Source organism: Otolemur garnettii, unplaced genomic scaffold (genome assembly GCF_000181295.1).
Source record: "Otolemur garnettii isolate 467f Iridium unplaced genomic scaffold, OtoGar3 scaffold00019, whole genome shotgun sequence".
Lineage (NCBI taxonomy): Eukaryota > Metazoa > Chordata > Mammalia > Primates > Galagidae > Otolemur > Otolemur garnettii.
In genome coordinates, this window is record NW_003852414.1 from 4,616,358 (window position 1) to 4,641,284 (window position 24,927).

At 37.5% G+C, this 24,927-nt stretch overlaps 1 protein-coding gene across 2 annotated transcripts in view; it reads left to right on the plus strand.

Moving 5' to 3' along the window:
- Positions 1 to 24,927, plus strand: part of ARHGAP12 (Rho GTPase activating protein 12) — a 124,261-nt gene that overhangs the window by 48,812 nt on the left and 50,522 nt on the right. For both annotated transcript variants that reach the window (XM_012803364.2, XM_023511400.1), the window contains exon 4: positions 22,608 to 22,886. In XM_012803364.2, coding sequence (XP_012658818.1) covers positions 22,608 to 22,886 — 279 coding nt within the window. The remainder of the gene's footprint in view (positions 1 to 22,607; positions 22,887 to 24,927) is intronic.

Genomic DNA, 24,927 nt, shown 5'->3' on the forward strand with positions numbered 1-24,927 from the left:
GGTGTACGTGGCTGGCGCCTTAGCCGGTTGAGCTATAGGCGCCAAGCCAAGAATATAGAAATTTAATGAGGAGATAGAAAAAAAAAAAAAAACTAGAGGGGATTCAGTAAAGTTACTAATGCCACAGAGGAGCATGAAGCACTCTCACCTTCCCCTGTGGGAAGTGAGGTATCCAGTTCCCACAGGGAACCAGTTCCAGGTGTCCAGTTCTAGAATAGGTAGAATCTCAGCTGTGATGGCTTCGCAGCTGCTTCGCAAGGTTGGTAGTGGAATTTTCTTTTTAACATTGAAGAAGTAGTTTGACAATCGACCCACTGTGAACTGACCCACTCTTTTTTCCTTGAAAAATTGACAGACTGGTTACTCATACTAGGACATTAGTATGAGTAGAGATTCATTTTTTCAAAAAATGAATTGGAATTTTGTGTAGAGTTGTATTTGCTACCGTGAGCTTATAGCTTCTCAATCTCAAAACATTCCCGATGAAAGCAGGGTGAATGTTAAGACTTTTGTTTTACTCTTCGTTTTTGATCTGGTATAATGAAACATTTCAACATTTGGTTGATAGGGCATAATTCAGTGAATGAATATGTGCTTTGAATACTCTTCAGATGACCAGAGTGCAGTAAGAGCCAAAGTGCAAGATAGACCAGTGGATTTTAATAGGGCAAAGTACAAATAGTTAATATGATTTTTAGATTCATGTTGCAGCTAATCTTTGAGAAACCACCACTTGTAAAATTTTGGTGGCGTGGCAGAGAAGAATGTTCATTTCTGTGAGAGGCTATGAAGATACTTTTCTCTTTCCATCTTCATATATAAAGCCACTGTTGATGTACTTCAACCAAAACAGCATATTACAACAGACTGAATATAGATGCAGGTGTGAGGATCTAGGCAATAAAGAGATTGCTAACAATATGAAACAGTGGTGGTGTTTTTTTCACTAATTTTTTTGGAGGGGGGCAGATTAATCCCTTTCCCCTAAATATGGAGTAAAATGTAATAGGTTCATTATTTTGAAATGAATTACTAATTAAAACATTTCTTGTTTTTAATTTCTAATACTAAATGATGAAAAGTTTTTGGAGTCTTAGTAAAGGGGCCCTGAGACTGGTAAGTTTAGACATTGCTGTTTTGGTGAAAGAGTGAAAATGGCATTTGACTAGGGCCTCACGAGGTTATTCTTAGAATCAAATACTTCCAGGTTGTAGGTTCAGAGTAAATGTTTAGTGGTTGGTAATAATAAAAAATTTTGATGAAATATTTTGAAATTTAATGAAAGACTTTTAAAATTTAATTAAATTTAAACTCTTACAGAGGCAACTGGTAGACATGAGTTCTTTGTCAAATCTTTGTTGGCTGATTTGGAGAGCAGTGGTCTTTTACCTATATGTAGCATTCAGTTCAAATTTTGGTGTAAACATATATGCAGTATTACAAACTACAGTAATATTTCGTATTGGAAAATTTTCAGCGAATTGCTAGATTTATATGCATTTAAAAATTATTATCTGTAAGGTCACAATCTTGCAAGGAAAGCACAATGTGAAAATAATTTCACTGTAAAAAACTTGACTTTGCAAAAATAGGAATGACAAGAAGTGAAAGACTTATTATTTCTAGTAAGGATGGAAAGAGGAAGGAAGATCTTTCATAGTTTCGGGTCAGGCTGTTCTAAATATTTTTTATGCTGAATTTGATAAATGAAAAGTGTAAAGGAAAAAGTCTGTTCTGCTGTACCCTACCATATTGGTTCGTCTTTAAGCATTAACATGCAGTATGAAATATAACTTAGCTGGAGAATGGTTTTCAGTATTTCCCTATCAGGTGAATTGATCCCATTTCTTTCCTTTTATCTGTTTAGCTTACTGAACTAAAATTTGAAGCAAGTTTGGGCAAGGGAATAATTAATATATATCTTAAAGGAGTAAATATTTATTAATGCAGTGAAGCTTCCATTAGTTTTCTTGAAGAACAGAATTTTTTGCCTAATCTCCCCTACTAAGATAAGGATGTATGTTCAATGCTTACTTTTCAGTTGCCACTTACTAAAGATTTTCTGTGCGCTAGATAAAATGCAGTCTCACCTAATGTTTGTGCTTAAGGAGCTCATAGTTTTGTGTATTTTAACCCACACTCCAACATTAGCAAAAGTAATATCTAAAAGATTATTGACCCTTTCTTTGAAACATCACACTTTTGTAGTCATTTTATTACATTATTATTATTTCTCTCCATAGTATAATACAGGGTGACTTGATGGCTACCCTGTACTTGTTTGTAGTATCTTCCATACATGCTCGATGTTACTTTTGGAGAAAAAGAACTAATTATACTGGGCAGTGCCTGTGGCTTAAAGGAGTAAGGCACTGGCCCCGTATGCCGGAGGTGATGGGTTCAAACCCAGCCCCGGCCAAAAAAAAAAAAAAAACTGAAAAAAATAAATAATTACACTGTCAGCTATCAATTGCCAAATTCCTTTAAAACGGAGATACTGAAAAATTCTAGGTAGCAGTTTTGGCTAGGTATGGTCTGGCTACTATAATATTTTTAATATAGATGTTTATTCTTGGGTTATTTTCATTTGATTAAAAAAATACATCTATTCCTGGGTTGGTGGGCCTTTAGGTTGTTTCCACATCTTGGTGATTGAAAATTGAGCTGCAGTAAACATACAAATGCAAATATTGTAACATAGTTGTTTGTACCCTCACGTTATTAACCTGTTATAATTTTTAAAAAATGTTTAAAAATATGTCTAAATAAAAACCTGATTTTCCTTGTTCTCTAAGTCTGAAATACTTAACTTTTCTTAACTCTGAAATCTGTGACTATTCTTTCTTTCTTTTTTTTTTTTTTAAAGAGACAGAGTCTCACTTTATTGCCCTCAGTAAAGTACCATGGCGTCACAGCTCACAGCAACTTCCAACTCTTGGGCTTAAGCAATTCTTTTGACTCAGCCTCCCAAGTAGCTGGGACTACAGGCGCTCACCACAATGCCCAGCTATTTTTTTGTTGCAGTTTGGCCGAGGCTGGGTTTGAACCCGCTACCCATGGTATATGGAGCTGGTGCCCTACCCAGTGAGCCACAGGTGCTGCCCTCTGTGACTACTCTTAATGTGCCAGTTATGAAAATGTTTTCTACTGTGGCAACAGAAGTATTTTTAAAACACAGCTCTAAGGAATGATTACTAATACTTTTCAGTATTTGGTAGGGACAATACAAGTCTTGTGTAATAACCTGGACATTGGAATCAAATAGACCTGGTTTTGAATGGTGGTTAACAACTTCCTCATGAAGAAGAATAAATAAATTCCTGGGCGTTGAGATGATTAGCAAGTCCTTTAGAGCAAGCAGTAAATATTATTTCTGTTATTGCTAAGGGAAATTTCAGTGAAAGAAAAAGTTCAAAATTTTGTGGATTTCTGAGACCTCTCAGAAGATGTTTTCTAACTTTTGAGGCAGCAGACAAGTCTGAAATGTGTAGTTTTCATGTTGATTTAGAATGGATTTGTCTGAGAATATGTATTTTGAATGCTATGTTAGGCCTTTATATAGCTTTAGGTCCAAGATATTCCTGTAGATAGAATGTTACTACTTTAGGCAAGTTTTTTGATTTTTGGTTTTTTTGTTTTTTTTTTGAGACAGAGTCTCACTTTGTCACCCCGGTAGAGTGCCTTGACGTCATAGCTCACAGCCACTTCTAACTCTTGGGCTCAAGCGATTCTCTTGCCTCAGCCTCCCAAGTAGCTGGGACTATAGGTGTCTGTCACAATGCCCAGCTGTTTTTACAGATGAGGGTTTACTCTGGCTCAGGCTGGTCTGAACTGTCCGCCCACCTCGGCCTCCTAAAGTGCTGGGATTACAGACGGGCAAGAGCCACCACACTCAGCCTAAGTTTTTACTTTTTTTTTAACATGATATTTATTATTACATTTATATTATATTTGATGATTAATCCTTTATTAAATTTAATATTCTAATATGATACTTTTTTTTTTTTTTAAAGGAACCCATGAGGTAAAGTCTGGAAGTACATTTAACTGTTTTGAGTATTGTTTTCCATATATGAGTTGCAAAGCTTCTCAAGGGCAGAGGTTGTTATTTTTTCCTATCCCTTCAGGGACATGCTGCACATTTCTTGAATGAATAAGTGGCCGCCAGTGGAATAAAAAAAGATCTGGAGAGTAAAGAGTGTAATTTCTCAGTTTTACTTCCTAATTGACATCTACATGTTCAGGCAGGAACATTATTTTATTCACTGGCTCAAGTCCTTTCCTTTTTTCCCCAGTTAAGTCTGTAATGAAGATTTGAATTTTGGTGTGCTTTATTTTTTTCTATAGCTTACAATTGGTATCCTCTAAGAATTAACTATAAATACCAAATTTTATATGCAGTGTAGAGACAGCATAGTATAAAGAGGCAAAGAGCAAGGATGATGGAGTCAGGTTGCCTGGATTTGGAGTCCAGAGTATCTAAGCCTAGAGAAGTAAGTGAACCTTTCTGCAGCTATTTCCCCATCTGTAAAATTGGGAAAAATAGTAATACTTATGTCCTAAAGTTTTTATGAAGATTAAGTGAATTAATATAAGGATATAGAATAGTGCCCAACCCACAAAATGTGCTGTGTAAATAGCTTCTGTTGTTATGTGTAGATGTACTCTTGTTACTTTGATCTCAGATGTCCAGATAGAGCTGTTTATTTTTTGATATTTTAATGAAAAATAGGAGAAAGTAAAAACAGTTAAAACCTGTTTTGATATTTAGTTAGGAAGTATAATTTATTAGCAGGTGAGTGCATGAATATAAAAATTATAGAAACACAATTATCTGGCTCAGTGTACCTCAGAGGCTAGGGTTCCAGCCACATACACCGGAGCTGGCGGGTTTGAATCCAGCTCGGGCCAAATAGCCAGGCGTGGCGGGTACTTGTAGTCTCAGCTACTTGGGAAGCTCAGGCAAGAGAATTGCTTAAGCCCAAGAGTTGGAGTTTGGGAGCTGTGATGCCATGGCACTTTACCCAGGGTGACAGCTTGAGACTCAAAAAAGAAGGAAATAACAATTAAGTATTGAAGGTGGAACTTGGTTAATTACTGGGGACAGGTTAAGACAGGTCCTTACATGCTATGTACATTTAATTATTTTGCATGAGGTGATACGAGGCTGTCTTCTAAGTAATCATTTTTCTGAGACCTTAACAAGACAGCATGTTTGAAATTAGAATCTGCAATGTCTTCCCTTTATTTCAGAAAAGTTTAAACGCATCAAATTTAACAAAAGTTTCTGAATACCCACCTTAAACTTGGACTTCAAGAGAACCATTATTTTTTTCATGCATACTTGTTAAATACTGTTTATTCATTTTTTATTTTGGAAAGGAAGAGAAAATACCAATAAAAATAATAAAATCAAGCAAAAACCATGATTTCAGATTTATTTCAATAATTATTTTATTAATGTATTCATTAAATATTTATTGAGCAGCAGCTACATACTTTGCATAGTGAAAGATTCAGAACATGCTGATAAGCAAAGAGCATGTCCTTTAGCAGAGCTGTACTTAGGAGTAAATTATTAGATACTAGGTAGAATAGTATATGATTTCTATCGCTTTCCTGTAATTTAACTGGACATTCCCTGACCGCTGGGGCTCAGTAAAGGTACCTGTGGAGAATGATCAAAAACTTTGAAAAGCCTGTACTATACCCATTATGGAACTTGGAATATGTAGGAAATTCTAGTAGGATTCTATTAATAGTAGTATAGGTGGTGATGATATTAGTTATGGGAGTTATCTGATTTAAAATTGCCACCTTAGGGACGTCCTGAACACAGTACATATTTATCTAATTCTTGTGTACTTGATTATAACCAAAACCTGCTTAAAGTGGGAGGCCTTTTCACAGAGTTTGGCAGACATTTTCTCTGAAGAACCAGACAGTAAATATTTTAGGTTTTGTGAGCCATGTGGTCTCTGTTGCAAGCATTCAACTTCTGCCATTGTAAGAGCAGCCCTAGCCCATATGGAAACAAGGAAGCGTGGTCGTGTTTCAGTACAATGTTATTTACAAAAATAGGCAAAGACCGAATTTGGACCCTAGTTTGGTCATATTTATACTATAAGAAAATATACTGAGTTGCTATACTTCTAAAAAGTTTGCTTTTTGCCTCGTTTTAATAAATGTAAAATATAGTGAAATACTCATACAAAATTGCAGAAGCGCTTGTATACAGATAATACCTGAAGCTTTTGAAGCAGAAGTGTCCATTTTGGGATTACTCAAAAAGTTGATATGTAGTAGTTCAGACTTAGTTATTAAAGGAGGTTTAAGACTTTCAGTATGAAATACGAACATACAACATGCTTCAAAGTGGAAAAGTATGTAAAGGGTCACAGCCTGTGTTTTTTTGCATTATAGCTTCATTCAGGACATCAGTGAAAATTATACTTTAGCTGTGGGTTTGTTTTTTTTAGTCCTGTTCTCTACTTTCCAGGGTTTTTTTTTTTTTTTGAGACAACCCAAGCTGTCACCCTGGGTAGAGTGCTGTGGCATCACAGCTTACAGCAACCTCCAACTCCTGGGCTCAAGTGATTGTCCTGCCTCCGCCTCCCAAGTAGCTAGGACTACAGGTGCTTGCCACAACGCGTGGTGGCTATTTTTTGGTTGCCATTGTCATTGTTGTGTGGCAGGCCTGGGCTGGGTTTGAACCCTCCAGCTCAGGTGTATGTGGCTGGTACCTTAGCCGCTTGAGCCACAGGCGCCAAGTCTATTTTCCAGTTTTTTAAAAAAGTTACTTTGCCTTTTGTATTTATATTTTATAATTTAATATCATTTTATGCAGCTTAAGGCTTCACTTCTAGTTAGAGAAGTATGGTTTTAAAATTTTACTAATTATTTCCTAAATGTCTTTCTTCAGTGTGTTAGATTTTCTTTCATTGATTTTATGTTTATTTTTAACAGTAGTTTATTTTTGTTGTTGTTTGTTTGTTTTGAGATAGCGTCTTTTTCTGTTGCCCTGGGTAGAGTACCTTGGCGTTGTATGTAGCTCACAGCAATCTCAAACTCTTGGGCTCAAGCTATATACTCTTGTCTCAGCCTACTCTTTTTAATATAGTTGGGGATCTCGATCTTGCTCAGGGTGGTCTTGAACTCCTGGACTCAGGCAATTCACCTGTTTTAGCCTCCCAGGAGTGCTAGGATTGCAACCATATCTGGCCTTGAACAGTGTGGATAGTATTGCTCAGCATTCAAGTAATGTACCATGTATGTAGGAATTAGAATTTTTTTTTTTTTTGAGACAGAGTCTATGTCACCCTCAGTAGAGTGCAGTGGCATCACAGCTTACAGCAACCTCAAACTCTCTGGCATAAGTAATTCTCTTGGCCTCATCCTCCTAAGCAGCTGAGACTATGGGTGCCTGCCACAACGCCCAGCTATTTTTTGTTGTAGTTGTTGTTGTTGTTTAGCAGACCTGTGCTGGGCTCAAACCCCCCAGCCCTGGTGTATGTGGCTGGTGCCCTAACCACAGAGCTGTGGGCACTGAGCCAGAATTTGTTGTTTTTAATTAAAAAAAAAAACTTTTTATTTTTCAGTTAAAGCAGTTTTTTCTTCATTGCCAATTTCACTAATGTAATTAAAACGAGGTGTGGAACTAATGTTTATTGATCAGTTAAAACTACTACTATATAGCTGTTCTTTAGACACAGTCAAATGGGAAGGGGTGTAATCTTTTTAACTTTTCTGCTTCATATCTAAAGACTTAAAATAGGTATTGATAAACACCAGCCTTCTTCTGGAAACTATATGTAATGAGAAAAATGGTATGGATACTTTTATAATGGTTACTTGTTCTCAGATACTAATACTGATACGTATGTAGTTTTTATGTTAGTGCACTCACCAAAATAGAATTTGAAGCCTGAAAGCTGTGACAGCCAGACTAGTTCCTTCCTACAGTAGCACTTTCTTCTATTAAAAGGAACCGGGTGTCTTCATGCCACTTTCAGTATGTCTCATTCTAAAGAGCAACATTGTCCCTAAAGGAAACGCCAGCCAAGAAGCCCGTAAGCCTTAACTGATCTCTGCCATGGATTTTCTCATTGTCTGTTGTTTCCTCCTGTGAATGTTCAGATCCCTGATCAAAAGGAACAAGCATATAAATAACTGATTTGGAACCATAAGGATCCCACACTTGTGGGAACAGGACAGTGCGTCTTTAGATGAGGATCATGGGTTAATTTAACTTGTAGAGAACATGTCTTTTGGCATCTTAGAACCTTTCTTAAGGTTCTGAACTAAGAGCTGGTTTAGAAAGAGAAGTTGAAACTGCTCTAAAAAGGACACTAAAGACCTAGGAAAAAATACTGCAGTTTGACCAGCACTAACTCTTTGTAGAGCTGGGAGTATATTATTAAGTGGATTTTTGTTTACTGAGCTTTGAAATACAAGTAGAATGTTCTGTATTTCTCTTCTGGGGATGGGGAGAAATGAAGAGATGGAAATGAACTACATTAGATTTCTTCCAAACTTAACTGCTGATTGATTTTTTCTCCTCTTTTGGATTAATGGTCTCCAGTACCTATATAAGATGTTGAGAATTTAGTAAATGTAACATTTTCCACTTATTTTTAAATGATGACATTTAAAACTAGAGGTACATTTTATTTGAGGAGTTGCTAAAAGAGAAGGATTCTAGGATATATGCCCAAAAAAACTGAAAGCGGGAATTCAAAGAGGCATCTGTATACCCATGTTCATAGCAGCATTATACGCTATAGCCACAAGGTGGGAGCAACCAGATGCCCATCAGCAGATGAATACATTAATACAGTGTGGTCCCACGCGTGCACACACACACACAAAAAGGAATATTATTCACCCTTAAAATGAAAGGAGATTCTGACACATGCTACAGTAAGGGTGAATCTTTTTTTTTTTTTTTTGAGACAGAGCCTCAAGCTGTCCCCCCGGGTAGAGTGCCGTGGCATCACAGCTCACAGCAACCTCCAACTCCTGGGCTCAAGCGAGTCTCCTGCCTCAGCCTCCCAAGTAGCTGGGACCACAGGCACCCACCACAATGCTCAGCTATTTTTTGGTTGCAGCCATCATTGTTGTTTGGTGGGCCCAGGCTGGATTCAAACCCGCCACCTTGGGTGTACGTGGCTGGCACCTTAGCCACTTGAGCCACAGGCACCGAGCCAGTAAGGGTGAATCTTGAGGATATCATGCTAAGTGAAATAAGCTAGTCTTGAAAGGACTAATACTATATAATTCCACTTATGTAAGGTACCCAGAGTAACCACATTCATGGAGACGGAGAGTAGAGTGGTGGTTAACAGGCCTGGAGGGAGGGAGAATAGGGAATTATTATTGAGTATAGACTTTCAGTTTTGTAAGATGAGAAAAGCCCTGGAGGTAGATGATGGTAGTGGTTGCGTGATAGTAAGAGTGTACATAACGCCACTGAATTGTACATAAAAATGCTTAAAATAGTAAATTTTATCACTTGCTTTTTTTTTAAAGAGAATGGCTGAAAATGATTAGCATCTAGACAGGACTTAGTTTGTGTAATTTCAGGATGAACTGTTCAAAGAGGTGGTAACTCTTGACCACTGTTATTACAGAACAGTTCTATCCTACCCTTCCCTGTCCTGCTCTGCCTTGCCTTATCCATTAGCAATTTGGAAAACCTACTAAAGGGAACTATATCCTCTGAATGGTGACTTGTAATGAGGATGATAATTCCAAACTCAGTGACTGCATTTCTGGCTTAGTAGAAAGCCTAAATATCTATGACCTTGGTGAGTCCTTTCTCCTTGCTTACTCTAGATTTTCTGGGTAAATTTAAAGTTTTGAATATTGACCTCCATGGATATCATAGGTATTCTCTGCCTTTATAGTTGAGTTCTAGAATTTCCTAAAGATACTCCAGAATTGTTACCTGAGTATATAACTAATGACACTTCCTCTTCCACAAATAGTTGTCTGTCTTCTATTTTTTTTATTTTTATTTTTAGAGATGGGGTCTTGTTCTTGCTCAGGCTGGTCTCTAACTCCTGAGCTCGGAAGATCCATCTGCCTTGGCCTTCCAAAGTGTTGGGATTACCGGCATGAGCCACCATGCCTGGCCCTGGCTTTCTTCTTTTAAATCTCATTTCAAAATAAATGTCTTCTTTGTAGAATAAGTTAGAAAGTACAGATAAACATAAAAAAAACTCAGCCATAATTGCATGACTCAGAAATAGTGACAAAAGCTTACAAATGATCTTCTGTCATTCTTCACACATATATGTATGTATGTATGTATTTTTTATACTTACAGTTTCACACTGTATATGTCTAAATACCCATTTTGAACATCTTTTTTTTTTTTTAAAGAATCCGAGGCTTAAGTATTTCTTACTTTGTTGTAAAATGACCACTAAAGTGATGGAAAATCATCTACTTTTTGTAGGGGGAAATCAGGGGGATAGAAAGTTTTAAGGAAATAAGCTTTAAAACTTGTAACTACATACTCAGTTTGGATTTAATGCAATAACAGATTACCAAGCAGCTGTGTTATGATGTTCTCATGCAGACTTGTTAATGAATTGGTCCATGTGAAAAGCTAGAAGCCTATTTATTTGTGTTCATTTGAAGAGACAGTTTATGAATACTTTGCCTTGGGTGATGTTTTTCAAAAATTCTTATTTCAGACTCTTCTGAGATTAAAAAAAGACAAAAAAAGAATATTGAGTTATCAGAGAATGAGAGAGAAAGGATGGTGTATCAGCCATTTAAATGTATACAATAAAACTATGGATTGATTTTTATCTTTTTGAAATTCATAATTTTTTGCTCCCACCTGAAACCTGAGCTTCTAAGCGTAAACTCACTCCTGATGTGTGTGCTTTCAACAGGTAAAGACAGATGTATTTTTTCCATTTGTTAATTTACCATTAACTTTTTAATCTCTAGAAATTTCAGTGACGTGGCATTCTTTAGTCATTCTCTGAATGCTGATGGTGGAGTTACCATTCAGGTCCCCGGGGAGGGAGATTTGTAATGATGAATGGCAGTGTACCAGGTCATTGCATGTTGCTTTATCAGCATAAAATAGTAAGTCAGTCTTGCCATCTCAGCATAATGTCCTATTGAAGAATTTCGTTTGCTTTACTGACCGAAAAGGACAAACATATCTGGATGAGTACTTTTAACACAAATTAGTAGGGAGGCTTCATCCATGAATAGTAGTTACTAGCAGCTATCTCATTTACCTATTTCTTAGTCTGCTGTGCGGACTGGGGAAGCAGTTACTGAGGAAAAGAATCATCAGAGTCTCGTCTGCTTGAGGGCTTGAGAGAGGGTTTTTGGTTTGCTGTTTTTTTCTAGACTGTGCGAATGCAGGATGCTTAAGACATATTCTTGTTCTTAACGCCTAAGGGATTTACAGTTCAGTGGGAGAGACAGAAAAATAATTAGTTATAATGTAGTGTGATGGAGGCAGTCGTACAGGTGAGTACAGATGCTGGGATTGGTGCTGGCTGCTACAGGAGCCTCTAGCCATGTGTGGGTATGAGCACTTGAGTGGGGCTACTGAGACTGAAGAACTCAAGTTTTCATTTTATCTAATTTTAATTAATGTAAGTTAAAATGTAAAACTGATACTGGATTTACTTATTGGGAAACTTTTGAAAATGTTTGGAATAATTTGGAATTTACTTTTTCAACTGTGAATTTTAAGAAATCTTTAATCTTGATCTTTACAGATCAAGTATTTCTGATGAAAATGTAGGATCTGAATTGAGATGTGCTATAAATACAATCTAGATTTTGAAGACAGTCCAGAAATATACACTATGTCAACGTTTGTGTTGATTATATGGTGAAATGATAATTTGGATCTATTAGGTTAAATATATTACTAGAATTTATTTATCTGTTTAGTTTTCTTAACCTTTTTAAACATGGCTACTAGAAACTTTAAAGAAAATTTAAATTTTAAATTATACCTGGCTCATGTCGTACTTTTGTTGAACAGGCGGTGGGGAACAGGGAAGCATTTCAAAGAGGTTGTCAGCTCTTTGTGGTTTGAATGTGATTTGCCAATTGGTGGTTGGGGATGGACTATCTCAGAGGGGTAATGTAAAGATTTTTGAAGGTAGGTAGAAAAATAGGATGTCATTAATGGTAAAACTGTGGGCTTGGGGCAGAGAACATAAGGGGAATGGCAACAAGGGAGGCAGAAAAGATTGAGTCAGGAGTTTTAAGAGCCTTAAGTTCTGTTATGATGTTTAAACTTTTTCTATAGTTATTGAGATTTTCATTGATTTTTTTTTAAAGCAGATGATTAATAAGATCAGATTTGTGCTTTTAGAGAATAACCACTGGTGTTATGAAAGGTCAGTTGGGCAAGGCAAAGAAATGGGGGTTAGTAGCTCCCCCCACAGAGGATTTTAGCCATTCAACAAAAGAAGAGAAAAGGCAGGACATGATGGCTCTTGCCTGTAGTCCCCACTACTCAGGAGGCTGAGGCCAGGGAGTCACTTGAGCCCAGGAGCTTGAGGTTGCAGTGAGCTGTGATGATGCCACCACACTCTAGCCCAGGCAACAGAACAAGATCCTGTCTGGGGGTGGGGGGTGGGTGGCAGAAAAAACAGGTAGTTATTTTGGGATAGGAGAGTATAGAGAATTGGTAGTACTTTGTTAGGGTAGAAGAAGGGACATAGACAACCTTGAGATACCAGATTGAGTAGTTATTATACTGCTATTTGAATGGGTGACTATGGCAGAGCAGTCTAAAGTTATGTAAGAAAGTTGAGGCTGATGTACTGAGTTTGAGGTCTATGTGAGGTATCTGTGCTGAGTTTGAGGTCTATGTGAGGTATCTGTACTGAGTTTGAGGTCTATGTGAGGTATCTGTGCTAAGTTTGAGGTCTGTGTGAGGTATCTATGCTGAGTTTGAGGTCTGTGAGATATCTGTGCTGAGTTTGAGGTCTATGTGAGGTATCTATGCTAGCAGATCTTTCAGGATACATGTTTGTAGCTTAAGGAGAGGTGAATCTTTCAGGGAGAAATTTTGGGTGTACTGAAGCAATGGAATTAGGTAAAATTTCCCAGGAGACTGTAAAAATAGGAGTAGAGAATTTTAGCATATAGATTTCTTTCTTTCTTTCTTCTTTTTTTGTTTTTGAGACAGAGTCTCAAGCTGTCCCCCTGGGGAGAGTGCTGTGGCATCACAGCTCACAGCAACCTCCAACTCCTGGGCTCAAGTGAGTCTCCTGCCTCAGCCTCCCTAGTAGCTGGGACTACAGGCACCTACTACAACGCCCAGCTATTTTTTGGTTGCAGCTGTTGTTATTTGGCAGACCTGGCTAGATTCAAACCCGCCACCTTAGGTGTATGTGGCTGGCGCCTTAGCCACTTGAGCCACAAGCACCGAGCCTAGCATATGGATTTCATGATAGCTTGTTTGGTTGTGTAAAACTAATTTTTACTCAGGAGCATACTAAATGCCTATTTGTGCAGGTTCTGAAAATGGAGAGACAAATGGGATAGACACTTCTGCCTTAGAGAGAATCGAGTTCTAGAAGGAAAGGCAGACAAGTAGATCTGGGATTAGCGTGCAGTGTAAGAGCTACAGAGTGTCAAGGCTGAGGAGAGGATGTGTGTGAGGGTACAAAAAAGAGTGAGACCGGGAGGTATGGGCTGGATCTTGAAGGGGAAATTTGTCTTTTGTTCCATCTTGGCAGATCTTTTCCCTGAGAGTAAGTTTCCTACTCGCTCCCCTGCCTGTGTATGTGTTGGGCCCTGTGGCTGAGCTGTCAGCTCTATCTGTCCATCTTCTAGGTACAGATAGTTATTAACCACCAGTGGTCGTGGTTTATAGCGTGGCACGATCGGTTGTCAGTTTGTGGCTGTTATTGAGGGTTGGCAACACAGGGATGACTTCATCAGTATGTTTGTGGATGGCTTTCTGGAAATAAACATTTTTCAGGCCTCACAGCTTTTTGGCAGGGATCTGATTTATTATTGTCTGTGTCAGAGAAGGAGGGAGAAATGGTGACAGACCTGTGACGGTGTCAAGGGGTTGTTCAGGCTGTCGGCAGAGATGATAAAAGGAGAGAGTGCAGACACAAACAAGCTGTTGTAGTATGGGGGACTGACAGGTCTTAGTGTGTGAATACAAGGTATCTATCCTCATGGTAGTTGAGTTGCAATAATTAGAAAAACTGGCTGAAAAAAATCAGTAAGGAAAATCCTGCATTTCATCATGAAAACTGATACCTATTACAGATATCACAATACTGAGTTCACTTGGATACCAGCTCTGTTGTGACCCTTTCCTCGAATGCCATATCTCACCTCTTCTCCCTGTTCAGTGCTGGGATTTTTTTTGTGCTCCCAGAACATCCTATACATACTTCATAGCATTCAACATGCCGTTGTGGTTTTATACCTGTCTCCTCCTTTTTAGTAGGCTGTTGGCTCCTGAAGGACAGGGACTGTCCTATTTCTATCACTTGCCTAGCTCATAGTTGTTACTTAAATGTTAATTAAATAAGTAAACCATAGAGGATGTCAGTATGCTCTGTAGAGGTTGGAATCGCAATGTAGCCATGCTTTTAAGATAGGAACATTAGAATTTCTAGGTTTTTATATATCAAAATTATTAAATAAAGGGTAGGATTATGTTTTTTCTTTTTTTTTTTTCTTTTTTTGAGACAGAGCCCCAAGCTGTCCCCCTGGGTAGAGTGCCATGGCATTACAGCTCACAGCAACCTCCAACTCCTGAGCTCAAGCGAGTCTCCTGCCTCCGCCTCCCAAGTAGCTGGGACCACAGGCGCCCGCCACAACGCCCGGCTATTTTTTGGTTGCAGCCGTCATTGTTGTTTGGTGGCCCTGGGCTGGGGATTCGAACCCGCCACCTTAGGTGTACGTGGCTGGCGCCTTAGCTGGTTGAGCTATAGGCGCCGAGCCGATTATGTTTTTTCTTAAAATTTGTCTTTAAGTGAAAAGACTGTCATTTAGAAAGTTACATTTTTCAGGTTAAAATTGATACTCAATTTTTAGATATGAAACTAAACAAATTTGAGTCTAATTTTAGCTGAGTATTAGCTTGTTGGACTAAATTTTTTCTTTTTATCCTCTACTATGATAATTAGCCCAGTGTTACAATGTTGAACAATTATGATAAAGCAGAGTTTCAGTAGCCAAATTACAAGGGCACATAATTGTATTTTTTGGAGCCTGATACTTGAGTAAATCCGCCCCCCCCAAAGTGTAAAACAAAGGTATGATTACAGGCTGGAGAGATTGATACTATTCAGTAACATAAATGTAAACCTGCTTTAATAATGAGATAGATACCTAAGTATTGATACTAACACTGGATAGTATAGCCTGGTTAAGAAGCAAGAGGCATATGTAGCTCCTTGGTTAATAGGGATTCTGCCATTCTCTGAAGTGTGTTACTGAAGCAATTCTTGAACTAATGTTAAAAGTAAAAAGAGGACAAATGTCAGTATTTTTGGTATTAGAAAAGTAAGGATGCAGGTAGAATCTAAATTTAAAGTTATGTTCTTGTATATATGGTTCCCAGTTTTTCCTTTCAGTGGGTAATGGGAGGATTATTTTAGTCTATAGATAAAGTGGAACAGGCCAAGGCTTTTTTTAAATATAAAATTGGGTCGTGTGCAGAGGTACTGGTCCCAATTCAGTTGTTAATTAATGACAGATATAGCCCATTAAATTAACTTCGGGGGTTTTTTTTGCTCTCCTTTTAGAGGGTTTTCTTTTTGGTATGAAAAACCCGTTTATTTTTGTTGGTGACAATTCATGAGCAAGGTTGTTCTTATAAATACAGTGTTAAAAAACTTTGATTTGATTTGTATATTGGAAATACCTTTTATTGCTTATTCATTTAAACCCCTTTCTTTTGACTAATCTGCAGAGTAAGAAGAAACTGGTAGTGTGGACTTAAGAATTGTTTTTTATAATATGAATGTATTGAACTGGGGGACCAGTTTGCCCTGTGTCCACTAAGGAAGGTTGAGTTTTGTCAGTATCTTTTGAATAATAGTATACATAAATATCATATATGGTACTCGCTACTCTTCACCCCAGTAACGCTGGGATAAGGCTCAAGAATTTTTTTTGTTTGGAGTCAGAGTCTCAAGCTGTTGCCATGGTATCGCAGCGCATAGCAACCTCCAACTCCTGGGCTTAAGCGATTCTCTTGCCTCAGCCTCCCAGGGAGCTGGGACTACAGGCACCCACCACAGTGCCCGGCTATTTTTTTCTTTGTAGTTGTCATTGTTGTTTGGCAGGCCCAGGCTGGATTTGAACCTGCCAGCTCTGCCTGCCACCTCTGGTGTATGTGGCTGGTGCCTTAGCTGCTTGAGCTATAGGCGCCGAGCCAAGGCTCAAGAATTTTAATAAACACTATCAGATGATTTTGATACAGATGATTTCTTGATACCCCCTGAAAAAACAATAGTTTATATGGTGTTAATGCTCTTGTTGCCATTTTAATGGGTTCAGTGGACTAGGCACATACCTATCTTGTCCTGGTTTCTTCTCTTTAATCAGACTCTAAAGAGTGATAATTTTCATTACAAAGAAATTGGGAAATAAAGAACATGGAAAAATGCATGCATAATACTGTTATGCAGAGAAAACTGACGTTTTAGTTTGTTTTTCTTTAGGTTTTAAAAAATTTAATTGGAATTTTACTATATAGTTTTATCCTCTGCTTTTCTTACTGTTAACCTCGTACACATTTTTTATCATCTTGTTAAGAAGCATTCATAGCATTTTCAGGGCATGTGTAGGATCGCTGCCATCTATTGGACCATAATTTATTCAGCCTTTACTTTGTTGTTAGATTTCCATTTCCACTTGGATTGTTTCTGATTTGTTTCTGGTAAACAACACTGGAATGGACATCTTTGTTAGGAAAGCATTTTTCTGTATTTAGGATCTTTTTTCCCCTTTGTTCCAGGTCCTAAAAACATTTTTAAAGGCTCTTGAAACATAGTGCCAAACTATTTTCCATAAAGATTCTGTGATAAAGTTAACCAGCAGTAAACTTGAGTTGTTACCTCCCACCTTCACCAGCACTGAATGTTTTTGTTTAAGAAACAAAAAACAATACATTTTTGCTTTGCTAGACAAAATAGTGCATATTACTTAACCATCCCTTATTGTAGTGGATCTATTTTGGGTATATGTAAAAATTAGTTTGACTTTTTTACTAAGTGTTTTTTTTATACCGAGAACTTATATTGTCAAGAGTTCTTGAGGAAAATTTGGTGATCCATGGATAGCAATTCCTTTGAATTTTCCCAGTTGTTGGGATAGTTTATAGTAAACATGTACAGTTTCTTTTTCCCAGAGATCAGAGTATTTCACAAATATTGAGGCCTTATGTTTTTGTTCCACATACTTTGGAAGTTGAAGATTTAAGCTGATTTTAAGTATGGAACTAATTAGTTAAAAAAAAATTTCTTATTTCTACATCAAACTAAAATTTTATTTTCGTTGTTTACAAACTTATTCTAACTATCTATCTGTGTTTCTACTTAGAATTTCTGTTAAATCCCTAGATTTCAGATGTAACTTTCACCTTTATTTTTGGTTTATTAGTTTTGAAGAATGCCATCTAACTTTGAAGATTCTCTGATTTAAAAAAAAATAGGAAACATTCCTTCTCCTTTTTTCTGTCTTTTCAGTGTTTCATGTTCATAATTAGGTCCATTTCTTGTGTTATTCCCAGTATTAGTTTAAACGCAAACCTTTGTCTCTGTCCTGTGCACTAACTGGAGATGGCTAGATTCTGAGTTTGCCCTTACTGGACTGATGGCCGCAGCCTGCCTCCGGGCACGAAAGGAGTGGTAGGATTCAGGTATTTGTTTCCTTTCTCTCAGGGATTACACTCCTGCCCTCTTTGTTGTCCAGTGCCTTAAAATACTTGTTTCTTGTAATTTATTCACTTTCGTAGTTGTTTATGGCAGGAAGGTAGTCTCAGATCTTCCTAGCTGAGAAGTCTTTTTAATAACTTCTTAATTGCTAAATTGAAAGTCTATGCTGAAATCTTTGAATTTGAAGCTGTCAAGTTCTCCTTCTTTTGAAATTTTCCTTTTAACTTTCAGCTACCATCCTCCCCTGGTAGATCTACTATTTATGACTTTTCTGCCTCCTTCACTTAGTCTGGTCCTTTAATCACATTAATTGCAGTAATAATAGTAATAGTAACAGAAGTCACTGTGCTAGACCATGTGCTAACTTTAAACCAGTATTCTCATTTTAATTCATAAAGCACTGCTCAGGGTTCTTCAGGGTTCTCTTTTCTTCTTCCTCTTACTGTGCACACACACTCCCTTAAGTTGTCGGCCCCACCTACATGCTGATGACTTTTACGTTTGTATTTTTAGCCCTTCTGTCCTGAGTCTCCAGTGTACATATCCAACAATCCTTTAGCATTTCCACTTGGATTTGCAAAAGGTTTGTCAGCCTAGTACAACCTAAATGTTCCTCTCTTTCTATCCTTTTTTTCATCAGTAGTAAACCATACATGCAACAAAACGAGCCATATTTCACATTCACATATGCTGTGCGTGTTAATTTATCCTGGTTATTTCCCTGATTCTCCAGTCCTGCTTTTTGTCCTATTGCAGCTCTCTGCATCTGCTGTCTGTACTATTGGACCAGCTTCCTAGTTGTGTCCCTCTAAAATCCATATTATTTAAAAAATTTAAATCAGAATATACTTTCTTACTTTAAGTCTTCAGAAGTTCCTCTAAGTGCCACTGGATGCCAGCTCTTCTTTTTAACAAGACTCTCCTTGTTGTTTCACTTGCTTCTCCCCGTCTTTCTCTTTCTGTTCCTATACGCAGTGAGTCGGCATCTAGCCAGTGCCGTGCTGTGCTGTGTGCCGTGCTGTGTGCCTAGCTCTTGTTCTCGCTGCCTCCCGTCTCCCCAGCTTTAACCTGGCTAACTCTTAAACTCTTATCCCTTTCTAAGGCTTAGTCATTTGTTTCCAGGTCTCTTCCTTTTCGCTCCCATAGTGTCCCGTGTAAGTGTAGCTCTAGAATTGTGTCTGTTATGCATTTAAATCTGTTTGTTTCACTTTACTGTATTACGAGGTCCTGGAGACATGAAATTTTTTTGTAAATTGTACTTGTAACCTAAGCATCTGGCTGAGTCCATGGTGTTCAACTCCTCTGTAGACAGTTTCTACTTTAAATAGGGATACGACTGTGCCTCCTTTTTTCCAAACTAGCAGCACGGATATCTTCCTAGTGTGTTCTCTCTTTGTCACATCCAGTCAGGTTTAAGTCCTTCATCTTGCTTTTATCCAGGGAGTTGTGTTTGCATACGTTTGTTCATGTTTGTTCATTTGTTCATTCATTCAACATATTCCATTAAATACTACTGTGTGCTAGAACACGTACTAACTACTGCCTACTGAAGGTCACATTGAACTTATAGCATTTATAGATTCGTTTTTAGGGAATCAACATGTTTATAAACTCAAGTTTTTTCACCTAGGAACAAAGGTTTCTCCATTTAACTTTAATTTTAGGTATCCAAGGAAAGGTTTACGGATAATTCTTGTTCGATTTTATACTAATGTTAAGGTTTATATGTAAATATTTACCAGTTCTTTTCCTAGTATGAATAATTTTTTTTCTATTATGTTTTCCAATTTGTCATCATTCACATATTATGAGAACCTGGTTAGGTAGGTGACCATGTATTTGGCCAATTTATTAATCTCTCTTAGTAGCTTTCATGGACTTGGGGTTTTAACTATTGGCTATTTTAATGACATTTGGCAGGTTTTTGTTCCTTTGTATTTATGAAATTAATTTGTTTTTCATGTCTTAGTACATTGGTTATGACCTCCAATACAGTGTTCAGTAGAAGCAGTGATACTTTGTATCATAGTATTATTCTTGACTTTAATGAAAGTGTTTCTCATCTGTCTTATTAACTATGATGTTTACCTTAAATATTAATAATTTTAAAAAGTCATATTTTTAAATAGGAAACATCATCTATTCCTTACCAGCTAAGAGTTTTGTCCTGAATCTGTGTTGAATTTTATCAAATGATTCTTGGTGTCAGTGAAGATGACCACATTTATCTATAAATCTGAGAAATTACAGTCTGAGATTTCCTTAAGATAGACTTTCGTAACATCACATCTTTCCCCTGATTTATTTAATGTAGCACTGGATTTGATTGGTAATGTTTTATACGAGATATTTTTGCCTATATAAGAGATATCTTTGTAATGTTCTTTCGTTTAATTCTCTGATCTTATTTTGGAATAATGCTAGCCTTATAGATTGTGCTGAAGGCTGAAGCATTTCAGTTTTATTAAGTTGGAAAAACCTTAAATGTGAGCTGTTTAAGCTATGAGTTGATTCTTAAATATTTAGTAGAATTTGTCCATAGACATTATTTAGAAAATGGCCATTTCTTGGAATCTTTATTTACCCAAGTTCTAGTCAAGTATCAGGTATAAAGTAAGACCTTCTTTAATACTTGCTAAATAAAAAAAAAAATTTTTTTTGAGACAGATCTCAAGCTGTTGCCCTGGGTAGAATGCTGTGGCATTACAGCTCACAGCAATCTCAAACTCTTGGGCTTAAGTGATTCTCTTGCCTCAGCCTCCCAAGTAGCTGGTACTACAGGCGCCCGACACAATGCCCGGCTATTGTTGTTGCACTTCTCATTGTTGTTTTTAGCTGGCCCAGGCCAGGTTTGAACTTGCCAGCCTCAGTGTATGGGTCTGGTGCCCTGCCCACTGAGTACGGGTACTGCCTAAATATTTTCTTGATGGACTTCTAACAGGTCGCTATATAGAATTGTTTATGTATTAGCAGAATTGTTGTTTTGTCAGAGAAGCATTATTATGGCTAACTCACGAGGATATGGAATTATTCTGTAGAAGAAATAAATGGATTAACTGCATTCATGGACAGATTTTCTTCATAGAAAAATGTTTGGTGCTACCACGTCTAAATTTGAAGCTAACATTTTTAGGAAAACAGTCTGTTTTGCACATACAGGTATTTGCATAATTATCATGTATAAAAAAACAAAGATTACCATTTTACAAACATGTTTTGTGTTAACCTTACTGTTTCTCTCTTAAAGCTTATTCTGTGATTTGGACTTACTAAATTAAAATTATTTCTAGGCGAATAACTGTTCTTAGAAGTTGAAGTACTTTAATTCCATTGAAACTGGTTGTTTCCATTCACATTCCTCTTTTTTAATTTGATATTTTGAAGTATTCATAAAACTCAGGATACATTACCAAAGTAATTGAACTTCTGGATATAACTCTAGGATTTATATGGAAAAGCAGTGTTTGTCAACCAGGGACTGTTTTGCTCCCAAGAGGCATTTGGCAACATCTGGAGGCTTTTTGGTTGTCATCATGGAGGTGGCTGTGAGTGCTGTCATCTAACGGGTAGAGGGCAGGGAAGTAACCGTCCCTACTGTGCCAAGGCTGGTATAGCCCTCCCAACAGAGAATCATCTGTCTCAAAATGCCAGTTGAGTCAAGGTTGAGAAGCTGTTGTAGAAGGAAGATAGATAAACAAATATGAATGCACAACATAAACAGGTGTTTTCCCCTTTTTTCTGCAGAGACAAATTGGGTAACTTAACACAGTTTACAGTGTCCTTATGGCAGGGACATGAAGTGTTTGCTCTTGACTGGCATCTAGGGAGGCATTTAAAACTAAAAAGGAAAGCTGTTGTTTAAGATTAAATATGTAAATCACAGTTACTGCTAATTCTTTTTTCCCACCTCTTGGGAAATTCACAAATAAGAACTAAGAAGAGATTAAGTGATTACTTTGTAGCCACTTACAAATTATATTTGAGCTGTTATAATAATTTGTTTATACTCACAGAAAAATAATATTTAAGCTAAGAATTTATTTCTTGAAGAAATAGAATATGGTTAATTCTTAGCTTAAGTGTTATTTCCCTTTTATGTTTCACTTACCTTCCTAATACCAAAGCTTAGACCAGTGGTTCTCAACCTTCCTGATGCCGCGGCCCTTTAATACAGTTCCTATGGGTTGCAACCCACAGGTTGAGAACCACTGACTGAGACTATAAAATCTTTTGATAGTTTTCTGAATAAGAGCTCAACCATTCATGTGTAAGACTTTTGTATTTTAAAAATTGCCTAACATCATAGAATTTGAGAGCCAGAGACGACCTTGGTGGTTTAGTCCATTTTCCTCATTTATAGAGATTAAAAATTTCAATTTCAGAAAGGTAGAGGGATCTTTTTCAAGGTCGTACAACTTGTTAGTACCAGATCTTGAACTAGAACCCACAGCTCTTGGCTCCTAGTGAAGAACAAATGTTCTTTTAAGAAAGGAAAATATTAAGCACATTTCGGATTCTATTTGAAGTTTGGGCTTTTTTCTCATTCAGACTGGTTAAATCATTATATCCTTAGAGTATATACACTTGTATGTATGTTTCAAAATTGTATGTTACATTCATAGATCATCCTGTTTTATTTAATTTTAATTTAGAAGTATCATGCCAGTTTAAAGATGACATTTAAAAATTTCTGTTTCACAGGCAACTACACCTCCGAATCAAGGAAGGCCAGATTCTCCAGTCTATGCTAATCTACAGGAACTGAAAATATCCCAGTCTGCTCTTCCCCCCCTTCCGGGGAGCCCAGCAATTCAGATTAATGGAGAATGGGAAACTCATAAAGATAGTTCAGGGCGCTGTTACTACTACAACAGAGGAACACAGGAAAGAACCTGGAAACCACCTCGCTGGACTCGGGATGCGAGCATCAGCAAAGATTTCCAAAGTCCCGGAGATTTCCAAAGTTCAGGAGATCAGGAGGTATGAGTAGTTAAGGAACCAACCTGAAAGTCAGCACATTTTCTCTTTTCTTTTTCAGAAACAAAAGAATTGGATAGGTTTATTTCTTCTTATCAGCAATACTTGAATTTCTAAGATACTAAGTTTCTTCCAAGCTTTATTGTGTTAATAATGTAATAATCTCTTACTAATGCACAGCGGCTAACCTTGTAATATGCTTACTAGTTCCAGAACTGGATTAAAGTGTCTAGTGCCAGTGCATTTCCTTATGAATTAGAAAATACTAATTCTATTGTTATTGCACGAGCCAGTGACATCTTTTAAAAAAGAAGGAAAGAAAATATATGATGTGACCTAGACAATTAAATAGAGGCAGAATTATTTAATTCAAACAGATAGTGTTTTCTGTTGGCTTAGGATGGCTACCAAGCTACTTCTCAATTTTTCCTCTTTGTCAGAGGTCCAAGACCAATTTTTTATTTATATGTAAGGGAAATAATTATAATTCCTATGCTATAATTAGATCTGTAAGTCTGACAATTCATTTTAAAAACCATTATTTTGGGGGACAGCTCTGGTGGCTCACATCTATAATCCTAGCACTGTGGAAGGATCGGTTGAGGCCAGGAGTTACAGACCAGCCTGAGTAAGAAAGACCAAGATCCCTCTCTACAAAAAATAGAAAAATTAACCAGCAGTGGTGGTGCATGCCTCTAGTTCCACCTACTTGAGAGGCTGATACAGGAGGGTCGCTTGAGCCCAGGAGTTTGAGGTTGAAATTGGGTATGAGGCTATTGCACTCTAGCCGGGGCAGTAGAGCCAGACCTGTCCCCCCCCCAACCCCCCCACCCCCATTATTATTTTCTCTAACAAGTGTTGATTGTTTTTCCCCCTCTGGTTTCACCTTCTGCCATCTCTTGTAAGGAGGAACAGTGAATTGACTAGCTAGAGCTTGAGAAACACTCTTCCCAGTGGTGTGGTAAGACCAGGGGGCTATTTAGATGTGCAGGAGAAGCTTAGGAGTGAAGTCCTTCTGTTGATAGACTGGAGACCTCCACCTGCATAGGGCACCCTGCCTTCACAGAAGGCAGCTACCTTGTACAGATAAAAGCAGAGCTTCAAGTAGATAGGAGCTGGAAAAATCAGGTCCCATGTCCTGTGTTTAGCAGACCCTGAAAGCTTTTTGTAGTTAATAACCCCCCCCTTCCTAGTCTTCAGTTATTTATAGCTTTGGTTAGGTGGTAACTTGTACTTTTAGTGTTCAAGTCAGAAATTGTTCATGTTTAACTGTTACAGGAAAGTTAGGAAAATTTTATTTGAATTGTACATATAGAAGATTAAAAAATCCGTCCTATGCATCAATAATAAAGTAAAATCTTATAATTTGAGAGAATTAAGAAAAAAGACTAAATTATAGACTAAAGTATACACAGAGACGTTTAACATGTTTCTTGGCTTTCTGTTGTAATAAATAGATGAGAGTGATTTGTATATATGGTCTTAGTTTACACTACTAGTCTCTGCACAGTTGGTATGAAAATAAATATTTTCAGATTGGCTGGAGCATATCATCCAGTAACTTGCTGAGAAAAGTTATGTATGGAAGGTAAAAGTGAGACTGTGTGTGATATCTGTAGTCTCTCTCATAGTTAATTGATAATCAGCATACCTGGATACAAAATTCTAGGTTAGAAATAATTTTTCTCACAATTGCAAGGTATTTTGAACTTCCCTTTAATGGGGATCTGGTCAGCTGCTTGTTGTGGAGTCTCCAGTGATAAAACCCTGGGGTCTTTTCAGTCTCCATGGAAGTCTGTTTTATATCTTCTCCCTAGAAGGTAAGGGCTGCCCAAGTCTTGGTGTTGCCAGTGTGCATGTGGTCCCCCAAATTCCCCTCTTTCTGTGGGCACCCATGTCCCAGTGGTGTTCATTGTCCTCCAGTTCAGATTCTTGTGTTTTCCCTTCTTCAGAAGGAATAAATCCCCATATTTCTACTAGTTGCCAGGCATGAGGAAGGGTATCCTGGTGATTTTAGTCCTCCTTAATTAGTATCCCCACTTTC